The sequence below is a fragment of the Megalops cyprinoides genome, chromosome 16 (genome assembly GCF_013368585.1).
Source record: "Megalops cyprinoides isolate fMegCyp1 chromosome 16, fMegCyp1.pri, whole genome shotgun sequence".
Classification (NCBI taxonomy): Eukaryota; Metazoa; Chordata; class Actinopteri; order Elopiformes; family Megalopidae; genus Megalops; species Megalops cyprinoides.
Window position 1 is genome coordinate 16,935,749 of NC_050598.1, and position 26,072 is coordinate 16,961,820.

Here is a 26,072-nt window from a genome sequence, read left to right on the forward strand (position 1 = left end):
CGAAAATAAACTCCATAAACCATCGAGGAGTCAGGAATGTATTGCATTATGTATCATTGTGCGCGTGTGCAATGCTAGCTAATGCAATGCTACTGTAACGTTAGCAATGCTTCAAATTATGTAGCTACCTTTTAAGCTAGATTTGTTCAATTTGAGTAAATGGCAAAAAAAAACATGCTATCTTTGGTAGTTGTTTCATGATACGAGCAATTCACATTCGTCAGTTTACGTTCAGAGTATCGCTGTGGTTCTACTAAGGACATCACTTATAACAACATCAATAAAGAATCAAATAGAAAATAACTTATGTAAATGTCACGCAACGGTTAAGTGGCTATATTAATTACATTCCCCTTCAAGATCAAAACTTTTTGGAAAATGTCCAAAGATTTAGGACATATTCCATCTGCGAACGCAGAACGCTTTCACACGTCCAACCACGTGAAAAAGGAAACGCCGTGGTGACGTCATGTGGTAAAAGTGCTTTCGCGCGCTGCCGAGAGGAAGCGCGCGGAGGTTATGATGGAGGAACGGTAGGGTGAGGTGTGCAACTGGCAGAGAGAGCTGGACATCAGATGACAAGAGAAATATCTAACTTTATTTCGCTTCGAGGTGCAGGTTGTTGACGGGAACCGCTTCCTCGTGTCTAGGCACGGGTTCAGATTCTTTTGTCACTTCAGTTTTTTCGTAAACCGACGCCCTGGAACGCATAAAAATGCCGAACATCAAGATTTTCAGTGGTAGCTCCCACCAGGATCTGTCTCAAAAAATCGCCGACCGCTTGGGGCTGGAGCTGGGGAAGGTCGTTACAAAGAAATTTAGCAACCAGGAGACATGGTGAGTGGGCTTGCTGCACGGTTTTGTGTGGGTGATGGTGTGCTGCTTTGTTTAGCTACCCGTCAATAATGTTTTTTTTTTTTAGTTGAGTTTATTTTATGATGTGTAATTCGGTTGTTTGTACCACATGGGTTATCTACAAGTGCTGAATATGGGTAGCTAGCAGCTACCGTTTGCAAGGCATGCTGGGCCTTGTAGTTATCTTAAAACGTAGGCAGTGGTCTGTTCTTTCAGCACAATCAGCTGCGACACTTCAATTCCCAGGAATAGTGTAGGCCCTCAGAACGCTTTGCCTGTGGGACATGAAGTCAGGATTCATTTTTAAACCGGCCCCGCTCTGCCGCATAATTTAGTATTGTAGCCTCACCTTTCGCTGGAAGCAATTGTTGGGTTGAAGCTAGCCCAGCTTGTAGTTAGCCAACTAACTTTATTAACTGTGTCTGGATAGCCATGTTTTATGGAATTTACTATGAACTACTAATATAGATGAGGTTTGAAAGCAGTGTCGTGAAACTGTAGGATTAATGTGTGTGATTCAGTGAAATTTGGTAGTATGTTTTTGGATTTATAAGATTGCTAACTTAAATGTTGTGTGATGCACTGAATTTTCAGGAGCACACTGGCAGTTTCACTGAAACGGAAAATAAAATACGTGCGCTGGAAAATTCATGCCGCCCTCAACCTAATAAGTGAGTGTTGTGACTACCTCGCAGCTGTGATGCTGAGTCTTCGCGAAAACAAGGCCCGCTTTTCAGTGAAAGGTCTCCTTTAATTTGAAACTGCTGATCGGAGATTTAGAAGCGAATGCCTGCTGCGTTCTATCCGTGCCATACTCCACGTGCCACCCACAATGCTGAAGTGTCCTTTACTGGTTCTCTTTCTGCCGCTGAGCAGTGTAGCAAGCCATATGAATACACTGGCCTCCATCTTCCTCAAATCCAGTGGAGGTCATCATAGGAATACGCAGAATAGATGTATCTGTGTCGCGTTCTTTACATCTTTTTCCTGTCAGACTCTTCTGTGTCTTGTGACCCTTCGCTCTGGAGAGTGTTTTAAGACCTTTATATCATGATTTTTCCAAATTTACAACTTCCAACTACTCTACGTTACTGCTCATGCCATGGGTAGCATCCTTCTTTAAAAAAACTGTACTTCTGTTTCAGTTTTTGAAGTTTTTGTTGTTTTTATTGTTTTTTGTAATCGACTAGCTCCTGAGCTAATGGTAAAAGTACGTCACGTCTTCATTTCATTTGTATTTGCCTGTAAAAAGCTGAAACAGCAGTTTTTCTGATACCACCTTTCACAGCTGAGGGAGTGATCCTAAAAGTGAATAGAACTGCCATGTCACCACATGTCACTAACAGTGAGAGGATTGAAGTAATTGGCACTTAAAAATAAAACGTGTAAAATACATTTGAGATTTGTTGTTTGTTGTATAGTGGTTATTCAAATCTCAGTGTAACATAACAGTCTGGTAGTAATGTAAACTGAAGTTCTGAAACCCAACAGCAAAGTGTAGTCACCCCCCTCCTGCAGTCATTGAGGAATATCTTGTGTATTGCAGTGTTTTCTCGGGGCAGTATGATGATAGGAAAATCGCCTCACCCTTGAGACTGCGCCTGTCTTTATGGTGCTCTCTCAGTCCCCAGGTTTCACTTCTCCATCTACATTTTTGTGACATTGTTTCAGTATTGCAGCCAGCGGAGTCAAGAATTGTGGCACTGTTTCCACATGCATAAAGCGCGAGGAGTTGTTGCCTGAAGTGGTGTTGCCTTTCTGTTAGGCACCTGTTGAATGCAAGCCCCTGCGGACTTTGGTTGTTAATCCAGTGTCTTCCATCTTTACGTCACACGCTCTCTGAAAACCTCTCCTTTCCCTTTTTCCTTAGGGATTATTTTTCTTAAGGTTGTCTTGGAGATATGTGATTTGCAGTTTCGGTCACTTTTTTTTGTTCCCCTGCTGTGACATCAGTCCTTGCAGCCGGGACTGCAGGATTGCGGCTTGATCCTGTGGTGTCGCATTAAATCCTTTGCTAAATTCCAATCCCCAGGTAATCTTGTTAGTTTTGGGTAGATTGTTATTGGCTGCAGATGAACTGGCCAATGACTGGATGGTAGTATGTACAGTGTAGCAGATCAGTTCAAGAATATGGTATATGCGACTCAAATTCAAGTAGGCCTGCAGCTTGGTAGTTTGTACAAAATGGCAAAATTATTTACCTGTTAGTTTTACAGCTTCCCATAGTTAAACATAAAGGAAAAAGACTTCCACACTCTGAAGTACATGTTTGAACACGGGCGGCAAGAAAGAGGGATCATTTTGAATCAAGGAGTTTGTGGAACGAACAAGCCTTTTTTAGAGCTGCCAAACAAATCGGTGAACATGGGACACAGTGTACCAGCGCTACTGATTGCAGCTTATGTCATAAATTCACCATACAACTGACAGGAAATATGACTTCTGACAACTTATTAATGATTCAACTAACAGATTCAGTAGTTATCATCTACTCTGTCATATAAACAACAAAGATGAAACAATATGAGAATATTGACATTGTACAATAATTAGCCAGTTACGAGGTAAATAACCAGCTGCTATTCCACCTGAAGATGGATTTTAGATAAATGTCAGAGAGGTTAATCGAGGATGTGACCCAAAGAGAAACCCAATAACAGAATCACAGAAAAGGTTTGAAGTCCAACTGCTTGTTTGTCATAGGAGGTGACAGAGTTAAAAGGCTACAAGTCCAAGTTGCACTGATTTAGTTTTTCTTTTTGTACTCAGTTAGTTTACATACATATATCACATACTTTTGTGGGTTGATGGGTGGGAGTTTTGGATCTGATGATTGAATTTTTTTTCTGATTAAAAATTAAATTGCATCAGTTTTCACAGGTAAGGTGTGAATTTAGACTTTCATGTAGTGCTCAGAAACCTCCCTGAAATGGTTGGATCATATCTAAATTCTCCTACTGTCACAGGGTCCTGAGACAACATTACATTACTTGATATTACTGTCATAGGTGTGAGGGGTGTAATTTCAAAGTTTGCCAAAGGGTGACAATATTTCACATTATTGTATTATTAAATTATTCACAATAACATCACAATATGGAACAATGAATCTCAAAACACATTTTTAAAGTTGTATTGCATACATAACTCCAAGACATCATTTGGGATGTTGAGGAGGCTACGGTCACTGCTGTATCTGATCAATCCCAGCCGGGTCGTCAGTCAGCAATGAGCAGGAACCCACAGCAGTGGAAGAGTGGCTTTGTTTCACAAGAGACAGGGGTGGGTGTGTCTGCAGGGGTTGCTTGTCCCGCTGCTACACCCCTTGGCGACTCGGGCGCCTCCAGGCTGCTTGGATGACGTCAGTGAAGCTACTCCTGATCTCCACTTGGTGCTTAGCTCAATTTAGTGCCCTGTGCAACTTGACCTGAAAAAAAAAAAGTTGTTGTTGGTGAGTGAGGGTATTGGACCATTTTATTTGGCGCACCTCAACGTTCCTTCATGACTACAGTGGCTAGCATGGCAAGACAAGCGAAACATATCCAGGTGCTGACTGAAAAATAGGGCTACATAAAGGGGGAAAGCATTAAAAACAGCGGCAGTTGAATGCAGTTTGCCCACTCCCTCAGTTGTGCAGTATAGAGAGTTGCTGTGCATTAAATTCATTGGAGCCCTTCCTCATGTATCACTGCCTCTCTTACGGTAGCCACAACCATTACTATGGCACCTGAGGATCATGCTCCAGCTAAGACTACGTGTATGTGTGTGAAGATTACATGATGGGTGACGGAACATCTTAAACTCAGACTGGTCTTTAGAAACCTGATGTATAAGCCTTTGGTACATTGCTGCCCTGCGCTTACTTGCAGCAGGTTGCAGAGGGAGCACGGTGGAGGGACATTGACAAGCAGGTGGCTTTGGCAGGTGGAAAGCACTTCTGAGAAATAAGGTTTCTGAAAGCGTTCGTCGACGTAAAAAAACATGGCGGGCGACTAACGGGTTTCCCGCTGCGCGTCTCCCTCGGCAGCGTGGAGATCGGGGAGAGCGTCCGTGGCGAGGACGTCTACATCGTGCAGAGCGGCTGCGGGGAGATCAACGACAACCTGATGGAGCTGCTCATCATGATCAATGCCTGCAAGATCGCCTCGGCCTCCCGCGTCACCGCCGTCATCCCCTGCTTCCCCTACGCCCGCCAGGACAAGAAGGACAAGGTGGGGGTGAGGGATATCGATCTAGTTTCTTTACTCCACTCCAGCTTCCATCCCACATCGTCCATCCCACGCCGCAGCTGCAGTGAGGCTGAAGTCAAAGCGGGTTTGAGTTCTGAATGGGGGAAAACATGGGGTCCTGAGATTCTGTAATCTGAGATTACTGGATTGTTTTTTTCAGTTTGACTTCAGACACGCTCAAAGTTGTCATCATTTCCTCAGTGTCTCTGCCACTGTGTGAGTCCAGATGCGCTTATTGCAAGTACTAATTGATACCAGCACCAGGTAGATGCTTAATAGAGATTTCAGGATTACAAATATAATAATATTTAATAGCTTTTGCATTTTGTTTAACATAAATATTATTCAAGTAAGTAAATGCTGGAGAAATCAGGTTGCAGTATACTTTTACGTCATAATGAAAGATGACTGTTTTCAGTAAGACACATCAAGATATAGTTAGATATAGTAAGATTAGTTTGCTGTTCAATAAGTGTAGTTTAGTTTTTTCTTTCATTACAATGAACGTAATCTGACTCATACTTTACCGGAAAAGGCCAGGGCTGGTTGAGTCCCCTGTTATCTTATCTTCATCAGCAATGGACCAACTGGTGTCATCTGACTGTAGGCATACATCTTACATTTTCATGTCATTGGTCAACTACGTTCAGCCAACATTTCCTCTTTCAAGCATAGCTGCAGTGTCTTTATCGTGCCCTCCTGCCATAAAAAAGCAGTGTAGAATATAAACTGTCCAGGGGATGAATGCATTGGCTGGTAAAATGCATGTGTAAAAAAATTGTTGCTGTAGAATGGAGGGTTAGGTTCAATGCTTTCATTTTCTACTGCCAACAGTATTTGGGAGGAATGGTCAGTAATGGGAATTGTATACTTTCTGTACATTTGAATCTCAGGCTGTACACTAACATTACCATTTTGCAGTTCCATAATTTGCATGGATTTTTCAGATCAATGGCACTTCTGTTTTTGATGCCTCTATACCTTTTGAAGTGCTGTAAGAGCTAATTGGACCTGCTAAGGCATTAGACAGTGTCATGTGGAGCGCTGTCTGTCTGACAGAGATAATGTGTCTGTCCCTACAGAGTCGAGCACCTATCTCTGCTAAACTGGTGGCCAATATGCTGTCAGTGTCTGGAGCTGACCACATCATCACGATGGATTTACACGCCTCGCAGATACAGGTGAGCTGTGTCAGTGGGCGTATGGACCAATACGTGCACACTGTCACTGCACCGAGGTCAGTGGGTGCACGGACTTATACGTGCACACTGTCACTGCACCGAGGTCAGTGGGTGCGCGGACCTATACGTGCACACTGTCACTGCACCGAGGTCAGTGGGTGCACGGACCTAGAAATGCACACTCTCACTGCCTGTGCCACCAAAATTTCCCAAGTGTGTTGGGGAGAAATTATGACTCAAACAAGCAGAGAGAATGCAGGGAGCAGAAGAGCTTAATGTGAAGGGGATGTGGTCAATTACTCAGCAATGAATCATGAGAGGATATGCAGTCATGATCCAATAGTTTAATGCAGCTTACCCGAACACTGTATTCTAGATAGTTTTTGGCATCTGTCCCCAGTTTCTTTTGAACTAAACAGTGCTTCCCAGAAAAATGGTAATTGTTTCAGGAAAGTTTACTTGGATGAAATTTTGAAGAGCTCTTTACAAATCCGAAAAGCAGAAGGCAGTGCTAATGAGATTGGAAGCCAGAAAAAAATTAACCCAGAAACACTCCTATGCATTCAGATAAATTTACAGTGAAGAAACGCTGCCTCGCTTTCTGTGCTGAAGGTTCATGTTGTTGCTGATTGTTTTCCACAGGGTTTCTTTGATATCCCCGTGGACAACCTGTACGCAGAACCTGCTGTGCTCAAGTGGATTAAGGAGAACATTCCGGAGTGGAAGAACTGCACCATCGTGTCCCCTGACGCTGGAGGAGCCAAGAGGTGACTGATGAATGACATCACCTATGGGAGGCCTGGGTATTTCTGCTGAATGGGGGAGAGGGGGTTATCCTGCAGCCTTCAGAGCCCCTCCCCTATTGATTTATCCTTTTTAATACCAATGGGTACGTTAAAGACAAAAAGGCACCTCTACATGAATTTGTAAAGGGACCTCTGGTGGCCCAGGCAGGGAAAAACAATGCTACAATGGTGGTATGTGGTGTCAGAAAGTACTCTTGACTTGTGATGGGCAATGTGCATACATTTCACTATCATAAAATCCTATTGGGGAAATTCTAAATGCATGCTTAAATCTTATTCTGTGTCCTACCTTGTCAGAGTCACCTCCATTGCGGATCGGCTGAATGTAGACTTTGCCCTCATCCACAAGGAGAGAAAGAAGGCCAATGAGGTGGACCGCATGGTTCTAGTGGGGGACGTGAAGGACCGGGTTGCTATCTTGGTTGATGACATGGCCGACACTTGTGGCACCATCTGTCATGCAGCTGACAAGTAAGTCCCTCCCACTCTGTGACCAAGTTTCTCTCCCCTGTACACCCCCCCTTTTTTTGGGTTTCCAATTGTACCACCAAATTTGTACTGTTGAGGGTCTCTTGTAGTACTTGTTTTATCACTACTGATTTAGTGTACATGGTAACAATGCAAAATGTGACTTGGCACTTGCGTCCCATTTACCTGCAAATGTATGTGGCCAATATTTAGCCACATTTTTATTGTGTAAGCTTGTCTGTTATGGCAGTGGCAATACATTGACATCCATTTCCAGGGAAGTTGGTCGCAAGTGATCAGGTGATGAGTGACATCTGGTGTCTTAGTAATGCTCTTCTAATTGTTGCATGCAGTAGACATGGCAATTATGACCATGCACCTGAAATCTTTGACCATTTGGACTTCAGGTCCAACAGGGTTCATGTTGTGGACCTGTCACAGTGTACAAAACTGAACTGTACCATCTCTTAACACTCAGGCTCTTGTCGGCTGGTGCTACCAAAGTGTATGCCATCCTTACCCATGGAATCTTCTCTGGCCCAGCCATCTCCCGCATCAACAATGCCTGCTTTGAGGCTGTAGTCGTCACCAACACCATCCCACAGGAAGAGAAGATGAAACACTGTCCCAAAATACAGGTCAGGGTTCTCACTGGCTACAGTAACCAGATGCTTTTTAAACATTTGAGTTTGTCTTCAGTGACAGTTAAGAGACCTGGTTTAGGCAACCCTGGGCCTGGAGTCTGAGAGATGTCTCTGTTCTTCTGTTATCTGGGCTAAGCTTTTTTTTCTTTATTAGGTTGTCCTATGTATGAGTGCACATTGTCCCACATTGTTTAACATGACTTCATAGTGCAAATACACAGTCAGGTGTTTTTAATATTTTGACCCCATACCCTGCCATGTGCAGAGTATGTGAATTTCACTTCAGTATGTCCCATTAAATGATGCGGCAACTCATTGATGATTGGCCCCTTCCCTGTAGGTGATCGACATCTCCATGATCCTGGCCGAGGCCATCCGTAGGACTCACAACGGCGAGTCGGTGTCCTATCTCTTCAGCCACGTGCCCTTGTAACATTCTCTGTCCAGAGGTGTGGTCCTCTCCTGCCACGCCCTGCCCTGCCCTGACACAGGAGGACTTCTCCCCCAACAATGTCATCACTACCTCCTCTCTGCAGTGATCTACCCACCCTGCTATGATGGGGCAGTCCTTCCCCTTTCTGCCAACAAAAGTCACCTGCCGCCAGCCCTCCCAGGGGGGTGGCCACACCTAAGTTTCAGGTGGTTTAGAAAGGCTGGTGTCAGTCTCCTTTCAGACCATTCTGACTCCATCTTGGACATCTCTCTTCTAGCTGCAGCACTAAGCTTTAATCCTCCCTTCCCCTCCTCTAAACCCGCCTCCCCCACCCCCTGGTCATACTGTTACACTGATTGTCAATGTGATTGAATTTTGATTTTTAGTTTAGATCGGTCTCCTTTTTTGCATGTCTTTGTTTTTGAGGCTGTGTTTGGCAGCCATTGAAGAAAGAATTATAGTTTACGGTGCTGCTGAAGGCCAGTTTGAGAGGAAGACTTCACACCAAGAATATGGATCAAAGTGGAAAGGGTTTATTTTTGAGATTCCTGGCATCCTCTCTTTGAAGCGGGGATTTAGCTTGGGGTCTCTGCAGGCAGGAGGTTCCTTGGAAAAAAGGCTAGATCTGCTGTTTTTATTTTTTTAAAAGAAACCTCCGTGTGAACATTTTTTAAGAGAAAGATTTTAGTTACATTTTCTAAGGAAGGTCATTTCAGTGCTACATTCCAGCTGTTGCTAATCTGTATCTGTACTTGTTACTGCAGACTGAACCATTGCTTTTCTTGAGTGTTAGACCTCAGGGAGGCATTCATAGTTATCACTATTCTAGCTTTGCCTCTGCTGTTCTTGCTTATTCCCATTCCATGCCATGACTTGTTATACTGCTTTTTATTTTGAAAAGTTTGGAAGCGCATGATACTGTGACATTAAATCAGGTGTTTGAAAACATGTCTTAATGGCTTGTCCTTTCTGTGGTAAAACGTGACAATCCTGCACATTTGTGACAGTAGTGCAAGTCTCTACCAATGAAATGTAACCTGAGTACCGGTTCAGGAATGAAGTCTGATGAGCTTTATGCAATATCTAGTGAGGAGCTAGAAAGCGGAATCTTATATAATATCCTGTGATTTTGCGGTACCCCCACACGCAGGGGCTGTGTTCTGAATTGTGCTGCTGCATCGCAATATGCCATGGAGCCTACAGCCAAGTAACATGGTTCTGAACGGTATGTATATGGATGTGTGGGAAGCTGTTCTGCTTTATTTACTGCCTTTTCCTAGGTCTTTCTCTGCCTCAGTATAAATTGAACTTGCAGAATCTGCTGTGGAGAGGCCTGCCGTGGAAATGTGGATGCCTTAACGTGTGAGCCATGTGCTGGACCATGTGTCCTCCCCTGGTTTTGCTGTCCTGATTCAGATGAAGGGGGCTCACTGATTACAGATATGTCTATCTCCCTGAATGTACTGCATCTAAGAATGGACTATTAAAGTAATGTCTGGTTTCAAATCTGGTGTCTACTGTGTTCATCGCTGAGAAGCACAACGAGTCTGATGGCAGGCTTTAATCTCATAAGCATGAAATGTCAAGGCTGAAATGTCATGTGTCATGTGAACACACAAGGTCTACTCTGAGGAGTTTCTAGCTCCACCATATGTTGATCTTGGGAAATTTTCTGGGGATATTTTTGGTGCCTTTAAAATAACCAGGAAATAAACTTGCTTGACAAAATTGTTTTTGGAAATGCATCAGAAGAATGTGAAGGTGTTATGGGTAATATGGAACAGAAATCCAAAAGTAATGCATTTAAGTTGGATAGCAAAACAACAGAAGTCACCCGAACACTGATTTGGATTTCACGAGGGCCCGTTTTTTACTTTAAATCCATCGAAAACGTGTCGTAAGCCCTCATAGTCTGTGAAATGTATGAGGAGTTATTAGGATAAAAACAGTATAAAACTATATTGAAATATGGTCTAACGTGCTGGTTGATTTTTTTTTTTTTTTTTTTTTGATACGGTCCGCTTCATGTCCATACCTACGTCGTTTAATATAGGTGCAGCGGTTCATTTAGAATATTTAGAAATTGCCGTATATACTAGATCACTGACAAAACCAAGAATGCTGATGTGTAGAATCAAAATCAACACTCTTCCCAGTGAAAACGGTCGGTTTGAGCTGCTAACGGTTAACGGACGAGCAAGTCAAGCTAGACAACACTGCGACATCACCTCATGTCTACCCTTCTACGAAAGGTTGCACGGTGCCCAGGGGACCAATCAAATCACAACATCGTAACGGTTTAAAGGGTTCAGCCATGCACACCGCACATCGTGTCCTACTGAATATTTTTCCGGTCTTCTTTTTGTTTAATGTATTTGTCTCTTCATCGCCGATTGTTTGCCACTGTAGCTACAAAAGAATGAATTTGATGTGAGTACTATCAACGCAAACATTTGACGTTTCTACCGGCTCTTTGATTGATATCCAACGCAGTCCATTCACCGAGAGCCGTCTTAGATGATTCCTCCAATGGTTATTCTAGAAAGGGGCGGGTCTATACTGCACAACAAAGCGAAAATAGCGGACGACGCCTTAGTAATATATTTGGCAGAATCAATGGGCTGTGAGAAGAACGTGTCTAAAAACCGGTGCAGCAATTTAGTTATTTCAATTTAATTTGTTTCTTGGACATTTATTGGGCTAGTATTTGGTAGATTAATACAAGTGTTTATAATAACAATAAAAGATAATCAGGACTGTTAATTACATTGATATTTTTTTTGAATTCTTGATGCAGAAAAACTGCATACTTGTTGGGTTTCGTTAAGCGCTGTTTTCCGGTCTGATACCGCCAGTAATCAGGTAAGTGCATTAAGCACGAGAATGGCGGTTGTTTTCCCTCTTCCCTCACTGCTTTTAGTGCGAAGCTTCCTTTCCAAATCAAGTTTATTTTCGGGAATCGACTTGTCTCGCAGTTCCATTTCAACAGCACGTTGTACGTTGGCCCATAACAATGACGCTGAAATGAACGAATGATTCATTTTTAACCATGCATGTGAACCTTTTTAATAACCCATATGTGTAAGCTATAAACAGTGTGTCTGCAACTGTAAATTGGCATCCGAGGTATTTTCCCCCACATTTCCGTGCCTGTGGCAACTGTCAGGATTGCACTGCTTTCTGGTTTTCTTCCCTGCTGTTTAGTATTGCACTGGCTTTATATAATATTGGTATAACTGTGCTAATCAATGTGGCTAACATATATAGATAAGACTTTTAGTTTTTTTCAGCATCATTTTTCTAATTAAATTTTCACAGCCATTAGCTTCATTGTGTTGTACTTTTTTGGTTGGAGAATTTAGTTACATGTGTCACCTGGGTGCATGCCAGGGTGTCGATGTATTCGTGTCTGTACGACCAAGCTTCACCGTCTCGCCAACATGGCGGCGCTGTGCCCCATTGGACAGGAAGATGCAGCGGAGTCCGGGTGAGTGTGATGACGGCGCAGCGCTCTCAGGCCGAGACCCCTTTGCACGGCTCCGCAGCTACATGCACGGGGGGACATCCAGCCTGCTTTCCACCATGACCACGCTGGTCACGTTTCCCGTCTACAAGACCGTGTTCCGCCAGCAGCTGCACAGCACGCTGGTCCGCGAGGCCGTGGCTCAGCTCTACAAAGAGGGGCCGCGGAAACTCTACAGGGGGGTGGTGCCGCCCTTCCTGGTGAAGACGCTGCACGGGACCCTGCTCTTTGGTCTGCAGGACACCTTCCTGCATCAGCTGTGTCCGGAGGGCGGAAGCCCCGCCCCCCTGTTCTTCCTGCAAGCCCTGGCAGGTGTGGCCACGGGGGTGGTGGAGGCCCTGGTGTTCACGCCCTTCGAGCGTGTGCAGAACGTGCTTCAGAACGCGGGGAACGACCGCGCCCTGCCCACCCTCAGGAGCGTGCTGCTGCACCTCCGCGCAGAGAGCCTGGCCGCCGGCTTCTACAGGGCCGCCCTTCCCATACTGCTCCGCAACGCCCTGGGCAACGGGCTCTACTTTGGCCTCAAGGACCCCATGCGGGACGCTCTCGGGGAGCGGGGGCTGCCGCCCGTGGCGTCCTCCTTCGCGTCGGGGATGGTGAACTCCATGGCCATAAGCCTGCCTCTGTACCCGCTCTCCGTGCTGGTGGCTAACATGCAGGCGCAGGTCGGCGGGGACGGGGGAGGGGTGAGGCGCTCCTGGGCGGCGCTGTGGGAGTCTCGGCAGCGCAGCGTGGCCCTGCTGTACCGGGGCGGCTCTCTGGTCATCCTGCGCTCCTGCCTCACCTGGGGCATCACCACTGCCATCTATGACCGGCTAGAGAGACGCGCCGGCTGAGGGCAGCAGGAATGACGCACACCTGTCCCCTTCTGTGATGCCACTTCTCCCTTTCGTCATCATCGACGGGCTGACATTCTTATTAGTGTTTCGAGGACCTTCCCTTAACTCAGGCTTATAAAAATAGCAGCTTTATCACATAATGACTTACTAATTATTTCATAAATACATTAATTTGTGCAAAATAAGATACCTTTTCATAGGGAGGAGGCTTCATATTCTCATTGAACTGAGGTATTTTAAGACTAATCATATCATCACTGCCATTTCTTTGTTTTACACTCCATGCACGTGCCTTGGGGGGGGGGGGGGGCAGCTTGGGTCTTTTATCATTTCTTTGACTGAGTGCTGCTGTCTCTATGCAAAAACATGCTCACATTCTTTAAGGCGTTTAATACTATTATGATCACTTATAAATCCCTTCCTCCCCTTTCTAAGTGGCAAGGGCTCTGCATACTCGTAACACACCACCTTTTGTTTATGTTGTGAGGAATTAGGTGGAATCGCACTCCACACAAATTAAAGACATATATATGAAATTACCTATGTTACTAAGCTATATGTATGTGAGTGTAACTATACTGAACTATTCTATAAGTGACATTGTTGCATATATCATTAGGAGGATTCCGCTTATACTGCACAGTACTCCACTCAATGTTTCTCCAGCAGAGAGCACTGTTGTGAAACTGACATGAATGCACACACTTGATAGTCATATTTTTCTAGGCAGTATTAGACAGTAATAACTAACAAAGGGGCCATAGCATCCCTGTCTTGTCTCAGCTGGATTGCTCTTGGTGCATCTGGTTCAGCACCAGCAGGTAAATGAGACTACTGTACATTGAGTTTAAGCTCAAAACTGTCTAAATGCTTGTAAGTGCTAGGTCTTAACTCAAATTCATTTACGTGGTGCTCTCTATTTTTGAACATTTAAAGGTTATTACGTTTTTTTACTTGTTCTTTAGTTTATAGTGTTGTCATTAACAATACATATGTGCCATGCATTCATTTATATTGATAGCTGAAATGAGTGCTGAATTTTTTGTACTTTTATGAAACCACAGTTACATTCATTTTTCAGATACTGTTTTTTAACTGGCTGTATTTTTATTTCAGTTTATTTTTTACAGGTAGAATTCATCAGTGTACAGTTCAGTGCTCGAGGGAACAGTAACAGATAACTCTGTACTTACAAATTGAGTATTCATATATATACACCTTAAGATTAAAACTGAAATGACGGAACCTGCTATGCTGTCCAATTGTTTTTGTACAGTATATCAATTAAATGTAATTATGACACAAATCGTGCCAAGGTAGTATCGGCATACTACTTTGGCACACTAAGGAGTACTAACCACTAGGCGGCGGTTTCGTATCGCTTAAACAATAGCTCAATCCCAAATAAAACCACAGCGCATACACGAGCTGTGAACTTTTAATTACTTACGTACTCAGTTTATTTCTGTGGTATGTGACGTATTTGTACAAAAATATGTAAAGTATTTTTGCTTTTTCATCATTAAATTGATAAATTCCTTTACTGTACTCGAATTTATAGGCCATGTATTTTGAAGGACTGTGTGTATGGCCAATGGTATACATGACTGGACGAGAGTGGGCCAATGGCTGCGAGCGGGTTGATACCTATGATAAAGTGGTTTAGGGCGTGCGTTGCTATTTAAACCGCTTTCCTCATACAGATGTCACAGAAGTAAAAGAAAGAAGGATTTTACTGAGCGTTTGCAAACTGCTAATCCCAGGTAGGGTATATACAGTAATATGGAAGAACTCAAAATGACACGTTTGGATGTTATTGGGATTTTTATTTGAGGGGTTTTAATGATATTAATCGGTCCTACGTATTCAGCATGCTAATCAATTTTCTAAAGTTATGCATTATTTGCGCTCACGACTGTTGGATACAGTGTAGATAGGTTCAGCTACATCGACGGTCACGCTTCTAAATCAGTTAGGCGATAGCACAATAAATGTGGTTCATTATAGATGAGTTAAATCGAAGATCTTTGCCAGTCTTCACGGTTAAATTACGATTCGTTTTCTCTTTGGCCCTTTACCATGATTTTTATCGCATCTGCAGCTGCTGTATTTAATATGAACTGCTTTGTTACGTTCCTTTATGCTGAGTGTGGTCAGCGAAGTGTGTCGTTTGTGCTCAGCAGCTCAGCTATCATGCGGATCATTGCGTTACAGGAATATGCATTTATATTTCCAAAAAAAGGGAAAACATTGTCAGTTTTTAGGCGTGGAGCAGGTAGAATTCAAAACGCTCCTCTGAATCTGTTGAAGATTCATCACACATTCCTCTGCAGACTGCCTTGCACGCGCGCTGGCGCGGGTTCGGTACCAGGGAGTGACTGTTGCCGCACCTGCGGGCGCATGGTGTTATTCCCTGGCATCGACTCGACCAGCAGAGCCTTGTCCAGCCTGTCCAATCCCGTATTTATGGGTTATCTTTCTCTTTACTGGCATGCGTGTATTTTTCGTTTCTTTTCTATTGAACAATGGACCGTTCCTTGGCTTGTAGACCAATGTGAAGCACGATGCACATTTCTATCGTAGATAAGGGTCAACCGAGAACAGAAAGAATACAAATAATGTTTTTTCTGATAAATGGTGGTAGGAGACGCGATATTCCCACGAGACATTCGCAGGCTTTGACCTTCAGTTGGCTGTGCGCACAGGTGTAAACGAAGGTCTGTTTCCACCCAATGTGTAATAGAAGGTAATTCCCTGGCCTTATCATTTCATGTCGCAACACTCTATTATGGATTCAGAGAGATGTTTCTTAGAAAATCAGTCCGCGGCAATAAAATAGATGCGTGTAGTGTCTGAATTAAATTGCATTTATTTTGAGAATTGGAAACTGAAGTGCCTGACATTTTTACGAATTTGAGATGTATTGCAGTTAATGACCTCCACGTCTTAACCTTTTGAAATCCTGGCATGGGTTCTGTTTAAACCTTACAACCTTGTTCTTGACTGTGACACCAGTGGTCAGCAGGGTGGTATAACAGCTCAGCAGCAGTACTTGAGTACTTGAATCTCCAAACTTTGCGGTTCAGTTCCTAGGTGGAGTCGCTTTTTGTAATGTTGAGCAAGGTACTTGCAAAACAACAATTGCTAAAGTAAATATTCTGTTATATTACATGTAAATGGAGCTTTATAGATTGCACTTGTAAAAATTATAATTGGCAGTGACAGTTATTCCTACTCTACTGGTACAACTTGTTACATTTCCAAATAGACTGGTGTTTCAGTGGCAGCAGACAGTGCTATATTAGTGTCCAAATCTTTAGAATTCCTATGCATCAGGTTCAAATGCTAAATAGTTGGACTATTGATGGAATTAGGTTTAAATGGATTTTTATTAATGAATTTTTTTAATCCTAAAACACGGACACTACTGCTTTTCAACAAAGTCATCTATTGACTGCAGTTTTATTAAGAAGCATGAAAAAAACAAAGACAGGGTATTGCTTGTGGAGACATCCACACCACTTTCTTAAACTGCAAAGCAGTGCTGATTTGACACGAGTCTGAAGCACCCTTCTTACAAGACTGCTGCTCCTGCAGTGCAGGGGCGGGGTTGGGGCAGGGAGCGGTGGTGGGTGACTGGAGCCCTCAACAGCAGGGAACTAAAAGGAATGAGATGAGGTGGGGCTGGATCATGTTAAACACACATGTGGACTGTGGTTGTGCAACTATAATATGGTTCCCGCTTTTACAGTGAGCCACTCACATGATTCAGGCCTCTGGAGATGAATTAAGCTGATCTTAGAATGTTGGAAAAGAAATATCTCCCCCTTAGTCTCAATGACATTTCTGTCATGACTGGACTCCATACCTTTTAGTAGCTGTGGTTGCTCTGGGACAGCTGTGGAGCTCATTCTGGCTGTGGTGCTTCTCTCTTCATACATGTGCAAATGTCTGTGGTTGGGTTAGGTGTGCCACACGAGGCATCTTTAGTAATAAAAAAGAAAGAATCCATAGTGTGTGTGAAAGGGAAGCACACACCCACTCCTTGATTCCCAGAAATCTGCAGCTTATCTACTGCTGTAAGTAAACGGCGTAAAGGGCAAGATCTGTGCTGGCCACATGGTCTGTTGGACCTGAGCCTGTTTTGCGAAGGACTCGGTTGTTCTGTCTAAGAGGCTTGCACATATGGCATTGGAATTCTAACATACATCACTTTGGTGGAAAAAAGCGAAATATGTTTCCACATGGTTTAATGGTGTCCATTTGCTGCCCTCAGTGTACATGATGTAGTTTCTGTAGTGTGTTGCAATTACCATTTTTATACAGTCACCTTTTTTTTCTTTTTTTGTGAGCACTCACTTGTGTCATTGAAAACTGAGACTGTCAAAACCTGTAAGCCGGTTTAAGATCATCATACATGCATACTTTTTCATGTGTGTGGTCCAGCAACCCTGTGCAGTTAGGGCTAAATGTTGGGAATTATAAACTAGTTCAGCAGTGTGGAATTACAAATATCTCTGCGTTGTATTTTATTGTGTAAACAATAATTAGACTATTATTATAACATTGTACTAGTAAAGATTGTTACAGTTAATGATTTATTTTTCTGATCATATTTAAACAGTAAAACATTGCAGTTGGGGAACATGGAACTGTGGGAATGTGTTTTGCAGCTGTGTCAGTCTTTCAGTTGATTTATTTCACTCAATCTTAAATGCAGCTGGCTAGCACCCATGAGGAAGGAAGAGCAAAGTCCACAGTCCTGTACTTAGGAGTGCACAGGAGACATCACCACTTAAACCCACGCCTTCTCCTTTAGAATATCTGTATATCTTGTATTGAAAAAAAAACTGCCAGGGTGTAATGAGTGAATGTGTTTGCAGAGGCAGTGTCTGGGAAAGGTTTAATGTGTGGAAGAGCTGGTATGAGTAAAGTAGTCAGCATTGTTCCCAGTTCTTCATATCCTGGAGTGAGCAGTGGGTTCTCCCTGGTGCTGTACATTACCATCTGCGACAGTGGTATGAAAACTAATACACCACAGCACTCTCCGCCAGTCTCCTTGATATAAGTCAGTCCATTGTGTCCACAGTCATGAGTCGGTCCATTGTGTCAGTGGGTGTGTGGCTGCAGTATCGGCTCTATCAGCAGTGCCGCTGATTAGATCTCTCCAGCTCCTGACTCATTTTGTGTGGGAGGTGGTAAGAACCTCAAACAGTCCTCATATTCACACGCATTCATTTTGTAGAACTCCCAGACTGAGAATTCAATCAGCTGGTAGCAACCCAGCACAGAGGGGTCCAGCCCTACATTATGGCTAAGCTGTGAGAACAATATGCTAGAGTTTGAAATCTGACACTTTTCCTCAACTCCCTCCCGCAGAGACCCTCCAAAATGAGTGACAATAACCCCGTGAAGCAGGAAGTGCAGAACTTTGACAAGAAGTGTCTAAAGAAGACTAGCACGGCAGAGAAGAACACCCTTCCCACCAAGGAGGGTAGGTACATCTGTCTCCATCACCCCATTCCCTCCTCCTCAGAGCCCACTGCTTAGCACACTTCAGGGGTCATGTTCACATACGAAAATACAGCATTATCTCCAGAATCAGAAGTTAACATTGAGTTGTGACTTCTCATACTTGTTTTGTTCATGAGCACACAAATAAGCTGGCCTATGACTTGTCTGTTGTCAGCATGATGCTTGGTGCAGTTATGTTATGCACATTGTTTTTTGACAGTAAAAATCAAGTTCATTAGTCTTACCAAAATGACATTATTTTTATGATTTGAAACCAATTCATTGCATGTATTTTCTCTTAAAGTATACACGTGGCTAGATTAATGTACCCACATAGCATAAGATTCATGGATCACCTACTATAAATTCTATGAACAAGCCATGCAACACTTGTTCAAAAAGTGTGTGCATGGGGCTATGCCTCATGTATGCAATTTTTAAAAATATTTTTTGAGCATGCAATAAAAGAAGAGTGTTCTTGCTCAATGTGTGAATCCCAAAATCTGAATGGAAAACCACCTGTTGAGCAGTTTGCATGTTTTGATGTTCATGAATGTCATAGACCTGGGAAACAGGTAGCTCAGAGTAATTGCTATTCAGGGTGCATGAATTTACACACACCCTCATAGTGAGTGCCTTCCACTGTATTCAGGCATTGAAAGCAGGCAGATATTTGGCAGTAAAACTGTACTTGTGATTAACGGCGTTCTCACTGTATGCACCTGCCCCCTTGAAATGCCAGCAGCAGGACTATGTCTGGTCTTGTCACACCCACAGCCTGGAGTAGCCAGCAACGTTCCAGGTGCTCTGTCACCCTTGAGTAAGTTCAAGAACAATACACAAAGGAGTGGCTTGGAGCTGTTTAATCTCAGTACAACTTGTCTCCATCTCCACTTTGCTCTGCTTGTCTTTCAGGAACTTAACAGTTAAATGAGTAAATGAAAGACGGCTTGTGCGGCAATGGAATAAACAAATTGCATTAGTGCGCTCATTTTGTGGTACATTTACCATAAAAGTAAAAAGGAGAATTTAACAGGCCGTGCTGAGGAGTTACAGCTACTTTGCTGGCCAGTCCTCCATCTTGTGGGAAAACAAGGTCCCGTGATTACTTTCTGGGAGTGGCTCAGTCAGTAAGCCAATGAGAGAGTTAAGGACAACCCCATTTCTTGGGCAGCTTCATCCAGTCATAGCCACAAACAGAAAATACTACGCATGTCCAGCTCAAAAAAGACCACTGGCCCCTTGGTGGTTTCACTGATTCCCAGTTGACATGAGTACTGTGGGAACACTGAGATGCAGAGAGAAATAACCCACTCAGCCATAATCCACCGCTTATCATTGAGATTCGTACACTGAGGTCACCACTTTGAGATCAGTGGAAGTTCAGGCCCCATTTGCAGGGACAGAATTCAGCCCCAGAGGAATTTGGCAGAGGTCTCTCATCTCTCCCACCCTCAGCCATTGCTAATGGCGAAAGGGGATGTCAGTGCCCAGGGCAAAATCTCCTAGCATGCATCCACCCTCATTCCTCTACAATCACATCTTCTCCCTGCAGTTCAGCTGCAACAGAAGTGCTCTGTTTATCCTCAAATCCCCTTGTATGTGTGTATAGCCTTCAGAGCACTTGAAGGAGACTGCAGTGCTGAGAGGCCCTCTTAATCAATGCGGTAATTCTGCATCGTCAGACAGTGACAGAGTTGCTTACATTGATGCTGATACACGTTTTTCAGATGTGTGGATTAGACTAAGAGCAGTGCTAATGGGTAGAGAGTGGACTGTAACACAGCCAGGTCATACTGCGATATGGAGAGCCCATAAGTCACTCCAGCTGTTTGTGCCCAGCTGTAACTTTGTAACTGATTTGGCTGATTCTCTGGCATAAAAAGTTATGCCACTAATCAGTGAAGGTATTTTTGCAGCCAGGTGATGCACACAAAAGAATGTAATGCTGCACTCAGGGGCACAGCAAACCCATGACCCCCTGCTGCCCCGTATTGTACCTGTTATCATTCAGCCCCCCTGTGGGAAGGTGAGCATTTACAGTATAGCACCCTCTTGAGTACCAAATGTTATCAAATGCAAGATTACAGCCGTTCTTGCAGGTGCAGGGTCTAACTCAGCTTTGATCATCCATGCGTAGATTTATGGGCATTTCATGACAGGAATGCGAATGGCTGCAGGAATGCTGATGTTCTTTTTTAATTTCTCCTCCAGTTATTGAACAGGAGAAGAAGGCATGTGCTGAAGAAGGCTCCAAATGAAAAGCCACAGTTCCTGCCCCTGGTCCCCTCTCCCCCTCACCTCCCTTCCCAATGTTGCTATACAACCCCCTTCCCTTTAATTTTTCATTCCTTCTTGATTCGCTCATCCTAATGTCACTCACTTAGATGCAGCGGGGCAAAGGGTGGCTGGCGCTGAAAGGATTGTGAGGGGGCCGAGTCCACTCTTCAAGCCATTCGCAATCACAGCAATGTACATTGTGATTTTTACTTTGGGATTCACTCCTGGAAGGGGAAGAAGAAATTGAAAGTTGGGGGGGGGGGGGGGGGGGGGGACCTTGACAGCTGATGCATTGAGCTTTCGCCAATCAAATGTCACCAGTTATTTGGCTGTCAAGTCTGTCAGGTCTCCCCATTCTGTATCTGGTGCCATTCTGGATTTGTTTATCCTTTAAGTAACATGTTGAAAGAATTTTTTTGTTTTTAAATGAAATAATAAAGATGTTTTAAAAAGGGAATAGCTGTGACTGGCTGTTTTTATCATGATCATGTGTGGAAAGATTTGACTCTCCATCTTGAAAGTAAGCATGTGTTTGGAAATGTGACTTCTCCTACAGCGCATTAACCATCAGCTGTCTCTTTGTTTACTCACAATGGCAGCCCCGAGGGTTCAGCGATGTGACGCAATGACTCATTTGTATTATTTAAGAGTAAACTCTAGTGAAGAGGGCTCAACACATGGAACAAATCAGCCCCAAGTGCTTAAAATAAAAAAAAAGTATTTCACCACTCTTTGGGTCTTTTGCGAGGGGTAAACATGAGAATTCTGGCCTGAGCAGAGAAATGAGAGCAACATTCCTATGGTCTGATGAAGGAGAAGTCAAGGCAGGATGCTGTAACATGATCCAGCCCACTAGTGTTATCTACAGGGCTGACTTTCAGAATTGTAAATATTTACAGTGTAGCACAAAGGTACCATGACTCTGTGTTGCCCCAGGGCGTGTGCCAAGTGTGACATCACCTTGGCGGCTCTCACACATCTCTAGTCCTCTACAAGGTCTGGTGTAAACAAAATACCCTTATAGCATATAGCTTAGTGTGAATGTGAGTGGTGTTCCATGGCAGAAGGTATAAATGTGTTTAATATGTTTCTCTTGGTGCACTAAGACAACTGTCTTTCACTGGTGGAAGTAATTAAATTGGGTTTTTTATGTATTTATTTTTTTTTACACATTAAATGAACACTCTGTAGCCTTCTACCAAATGGCTGAGGCCAAGTGGAGTTGGGTTGGAATAGCACCTGCAGAAGAGGCCTGGAGAAAACTGGTTGCAGAACATGATTTTGGCTGGCATGTAGGAGACAGTCTTCTGCCTGAACCAAGTAATAATACTTAATACCCTGGTGCCTTGATGGGGCACTACTGATAAGGAGACACTGTCTTTTCAAATGAGACACATAACCAAGAAAATTACTGAATGCTGAGGATTGCCTTCTATGGCTTAATAAAATTAGTCCACATAAATGCAGGAGACTTCATGTTGGCATCATCTGTTTAAAACTCTTCGCATTCAGATGAACAGTATTTGTAAGGAGGAAAAAAAACAACAGTTGCAAGTAAAGGAACATGATCGAAGTAAATGTATGGTTTTTAATGGAGTGTAAACAGTGATGAGACAGCAGAGGAAATACAGAGGTAGCATTTAAGAAGGCAGGATGCATTTCCTTGGTTCTTTGGTTGCATTTTGAATTGCAGCCACACCATGTGAGCTCCCACGACCTGAGCCAGCGATCTCAGACGGGCAGGCTGGGCAAAACAACAGAATGAGTAGGGGCTGGCTCCATTGCACGGTATGTGCTGTGTAGCACTCACTGCATTAATGTGCAACTTACTGCATTTACTGTGTAAAACACAGGCACAATCCACTGAGGATGACATCTCTCCCCAAGGTCTCTCAGCCTAAATCTGAGGATTGTGTTTTTTCCTTCCCCACAGTCAAAACTCCCATATTGTCCTTTTTTTGTGATGCTTGTTACACGGGCATTTCACAACACAGTTACCTTCACATTCACCTTTATAGTTGCAAGTTTAAATGCAAACTCATTTTTACATATCCTGTTTTGAGTCTACACTTCCTGGATTAAATTGCCTTTGGCAAGAGCAGTGGTTACAAACCTCTCTGTTGTCTGCATTGTGGTATGCACGTTTTTAATATTTAACTCAGCCAGTCCAGTTTCTCAGTGCCTCTGCTACAGACAGCAGGACCACACGTGCCTGTTCACACTTACAGCGCCGAAGGTGGATCCAATCCTGTCTGCTGAAAGAGCGAGGGAGTTGAGTTATCTCCTCTACCTCCCTCCAAACCCAGATACAGGCTGCAGCACGCCAGCAGCGGGGTGTGGTCTGCAAAGTGCAGACCAAGAAGGCCAAATATCCTTTGCACAAGGTGAGCAAAATAACTGGTTTCAGTCAGTAGGTACGAGCTGGCTGTGGCTCTGTCTGAAGTGGATGCAGTGCTGCTATATGTGTGTGTGTGTGTGTGTGTGTGTGTGTGTGTGTGTGTGTGCTCTTCCTGTTCTCTTCAGGAGAGTCCTGGACACACTGCTGCATCGCCCGGCCCAGTGCACCTCTGAGAGTTAACACTAAGGAATGCTATTCACAGCTCAGAACCTGTCTGGGCAATGCTCATATTTGAGCAAGTCTGCACTGAGGGGACACCCTGCCAGGTCAATACAAGAAAGAAAGAGAATCCTTATATTCAGGTGATATGGAGATGCTTGCTATTTTATTGTTGCTATCTAACCTAACAGTTATAATCTTAAGTTATACATTTATTATTGTTGTTATTATTATTATTGTAGTTCTTTAAATCTGGTTACATTTTACTTCAAAATTAAGCCTACGATTACATAAGTTATCGATACAGTTCAATCATTAAAATAAAGTTCACACTCAACACACTTCACAATTAATCATGGAAATAGTATATATACCAATTTCATTCTTCTGAGCAATCTCCATCTTTTCTACGTCAACTGAAAAATAACTTACTATGTTCTCTCCCACTTTAGTACTCCATGCAGTTGTATTTTCTCTTTGGAACAGTGGCTGCAAAACAGGTCTTAAGGAGAAGAGGGGTGGAGCACCACCCATAATGCCTTAAGAGACCAGCTCTGATAGTAGGCACTCACAGATAAAGGACCTGGAGATATCTGATCGCCGTGTGACCCTCAGCGTCACATACTCTCTCCACTCTGTTTGTTCATGGGTTGTCAAACACTCATGAAAACTGCAGCCAACTATCCATGACGACTGACGCATGAAAATAGCGTCAGAGGGTAGGTGAGGATGGTACTGTCTGCTGATGAGGAAGACATGCAGGCTGGTTCTGAATAGCCCTGAATAACCTTCCATTCACTTATTTCATCAGCTGGAGCTGACATTTACATTTTTATCATTTGGCATTTAGCATCTAATAAAATGGCATGAAAAATGCCATTACACTACAGGACACTACTGACCACATTTAAACATGCATCAGTGCAAAACACAGCACTGAGATCACAAGTGCATACCTGGTTCATTGCGTAAGTGCAATGAAATATACCTGGTTTTCTAGTATGTTAGCATTATATCAACTGCACACAAAGCCATGCATATTCATGTCTATCCATCATGTCTGCCCTCCAACTTCTCAATAATCTATTCAGCAGAATTTGGGATGGTGGCACCCTCTATTAGTGCAGACTGCATCTGTTTCTACTAAACTTGTTGCACTCTTTCACCTCCAGGTCCTTGAATGGAGACGTAGTCTATAGGTCCTACCCAAGCCTGGTTGTAGCCTACTGGGCAGCAAGAGGAACTGCACCCTCCTACCCTCAATATATTGTCAAACCTTACACTCCTGCCAGACCACTCTGCCCTTTAATGTCTGCTGGCCTTGCAGCTTCTTCCTTAAAGGGTTTGTGGAATGAGCTCCCCATAGCAGTCAGGCCAGCTGAGTCACCGTCCACCTTCCACCGCAGACTGAAAACTCAACTGCATCTTTGTTCACCTAACCCCACACTTTGAACATTCATACTATTTCCTCAGAAACATTTGTACCATATCCTCAAAATCCCTCTTTCACCACTGTGGCACTTAACAGAATGTTGTGTATTATGTAATGACTGCTATTCTAGGATGACACACTGATAGTTTGGTATTGTCTCCGCTCTTAGCCTAGCCTTTTTGTATGTGCTTTTTTAAGTCACTCTGGATAAGAGCTGCTAAATACTAAATGACTAAATGGAGGGAGCTGCATATTTGCTTGTGTTTCTGTAGCGGAGCTGAAGTGATTAGCTCGTGTGAGTCCTGCGTAAAAGCCTTAGGTAGCGGGTAGCAGGTAGCCGAGTGGTTGCAGCGGCTACGTCACTCCCTCTGAGACATGGTTAAGTAGCGTTGTCGCCGACAGGCTAATGGCAATTTGCCTTTAGCTCAACTGGCAACGACGCTTGCTTTAAGGGGTTGGCAGCGAGCAGTAAGAACCTCGGTTCGAAACTCGCTCGCTCGCCGACCCACGTAACATCACATTAAATCTAATACACAACGCAGTAAAGAGACCACCCGTTACATTGGTGCCGTGACCCGGATCACTGGCTAAAGCACAGCTTGGCCGCCAGTGGTCGCTGAGGAGTCAGAGGAGGTCAAAGGGGGGTGAGTGTAGCGGAGCTGAAGTGATTAGCTCGTGTGAGTCCTGCGTAAAAGCCTTAGGTAGCGGGTAGCAGGTAGCCGAGTGGTTGCAGCGGCTACGTCACTCCCTCTGAGACATGGTTAAGTAGCGTTGTCGCCGACAGGCTAATGGCAATTTGCCTTTAGCTCAACTGGCAACGACGCTTGCTTTAAGGGGTTGGCAGCGAGCAGTAAGAACCTCGGTTCGAAACTCGCTCGCTCGCCGACCCACGTAACATCACATTAAATCTAATACACAACGCAGCAAGAGACCACCCGTTACATTTCATCATTCAGGCATACTGTTTTACAACATTGTTTACACCATATGGATTTGGCAGAAAGTTTTGCTGTTAATTGATGTTCTTCTCTCACACTCCCCTTGAACAAGGACCACATGTTACTGAGGAAACAACTGCCTAACAAACATGTTTCTTCAACATGCCAGGTTTGGAGCATGAACATCAACGCACCACGGACACCAGAAAAAGATTCTACGGTTCTAAAGTCAAACATTCTGTAGAGCTGTGAAAGTGGGAGTGGTGGAATGCAGAAGATGAAGTGGTTTGGAGACAGATCCAAACATGAGGCCAAAGGAATGCAAGAGAAGGGAAAAGACAGAAGGAGAGAGGGGGAGTGAGATGAGAATAGA

At 43.8% G+C, this 26,072-nt stretch overlaps 3 protein-coding genes across 4 annotated transcripts; all 3 read left to right on the forward strand.

Moving 5' to 3' along the window:
* Positions 1–497: 497 nt before the first annotated feature.
* Positions 498–10,065, forward strand: prps1b (phosphoribosyl pyrophosphate synthetase 1B). Of its 2 annotated transcripts, none has more exons than XM_036548815.1 (7): positions 498–837; positions 4,883–5,072; positions 6,167–6,265; positions 6,908–7,032; positions 7,369–7,542; positions 8,018–8,177; positions 8,524–10,065. In XM_036548815.1, exons 1-7 carry the CDS (start codon positions 716–718, stop codon positions 8,614–8,616), a joined length of 963 nt encoding a protein of 320 aa, XP_036404708.1. In that variant the 5' UTR covers positions 498–715; the 3' UTR covers positions 8,617–10,065. The 2 variants fall into 2 exon arrangements, with proteins under 2 accessions (XP_036404708.1, XP_036404709.1); XM_036548816.1 differs by having other exon boundaries at positions 4,883–5,066.
* A 1,917-nt stretch (positions 10,066–11,982) lies between these two features.
* LOC118791234 (solute carrier family 25 member 53-like) lies at positions 11,983–12,980 on the forward strand. The gene has a single exon (XM_036548532.1). It carries the CDS (start codon positions 11,983–11,985, stop codon positions 12,973–12,975), a length of 993 nt encoding a protein of 330 aa, XP_036404425.1. The 3' UTR covers positions 12,976–12,980.
* A 1,663-nt stretch (positions 12,981–14,643) lies between these two features.
* On the forward strand, positions 14,644–21,035 carry tmsb1 (thymosin beta 1). The gene is made up of 3 exons (XM_036549098.1): positions 14,644–14,741; positions 18,358–18,472; positions 20,707–21,035. Exons 2-3 carry the CDS (start codon positions 18,370–18,372, stop codon positions 20,751–20,753), a joined length of 150 nt encoding a protein of 49 aa, XP_036404991.1. The 5' UTR covers positions 14,644–14,741; positions 18,358–18,369; the 3' UTR covers positions 20,754–21,035.
* The last annotated feature ends 5,037 nt before the right edge of the window (positions 21,036–26,072 follow it).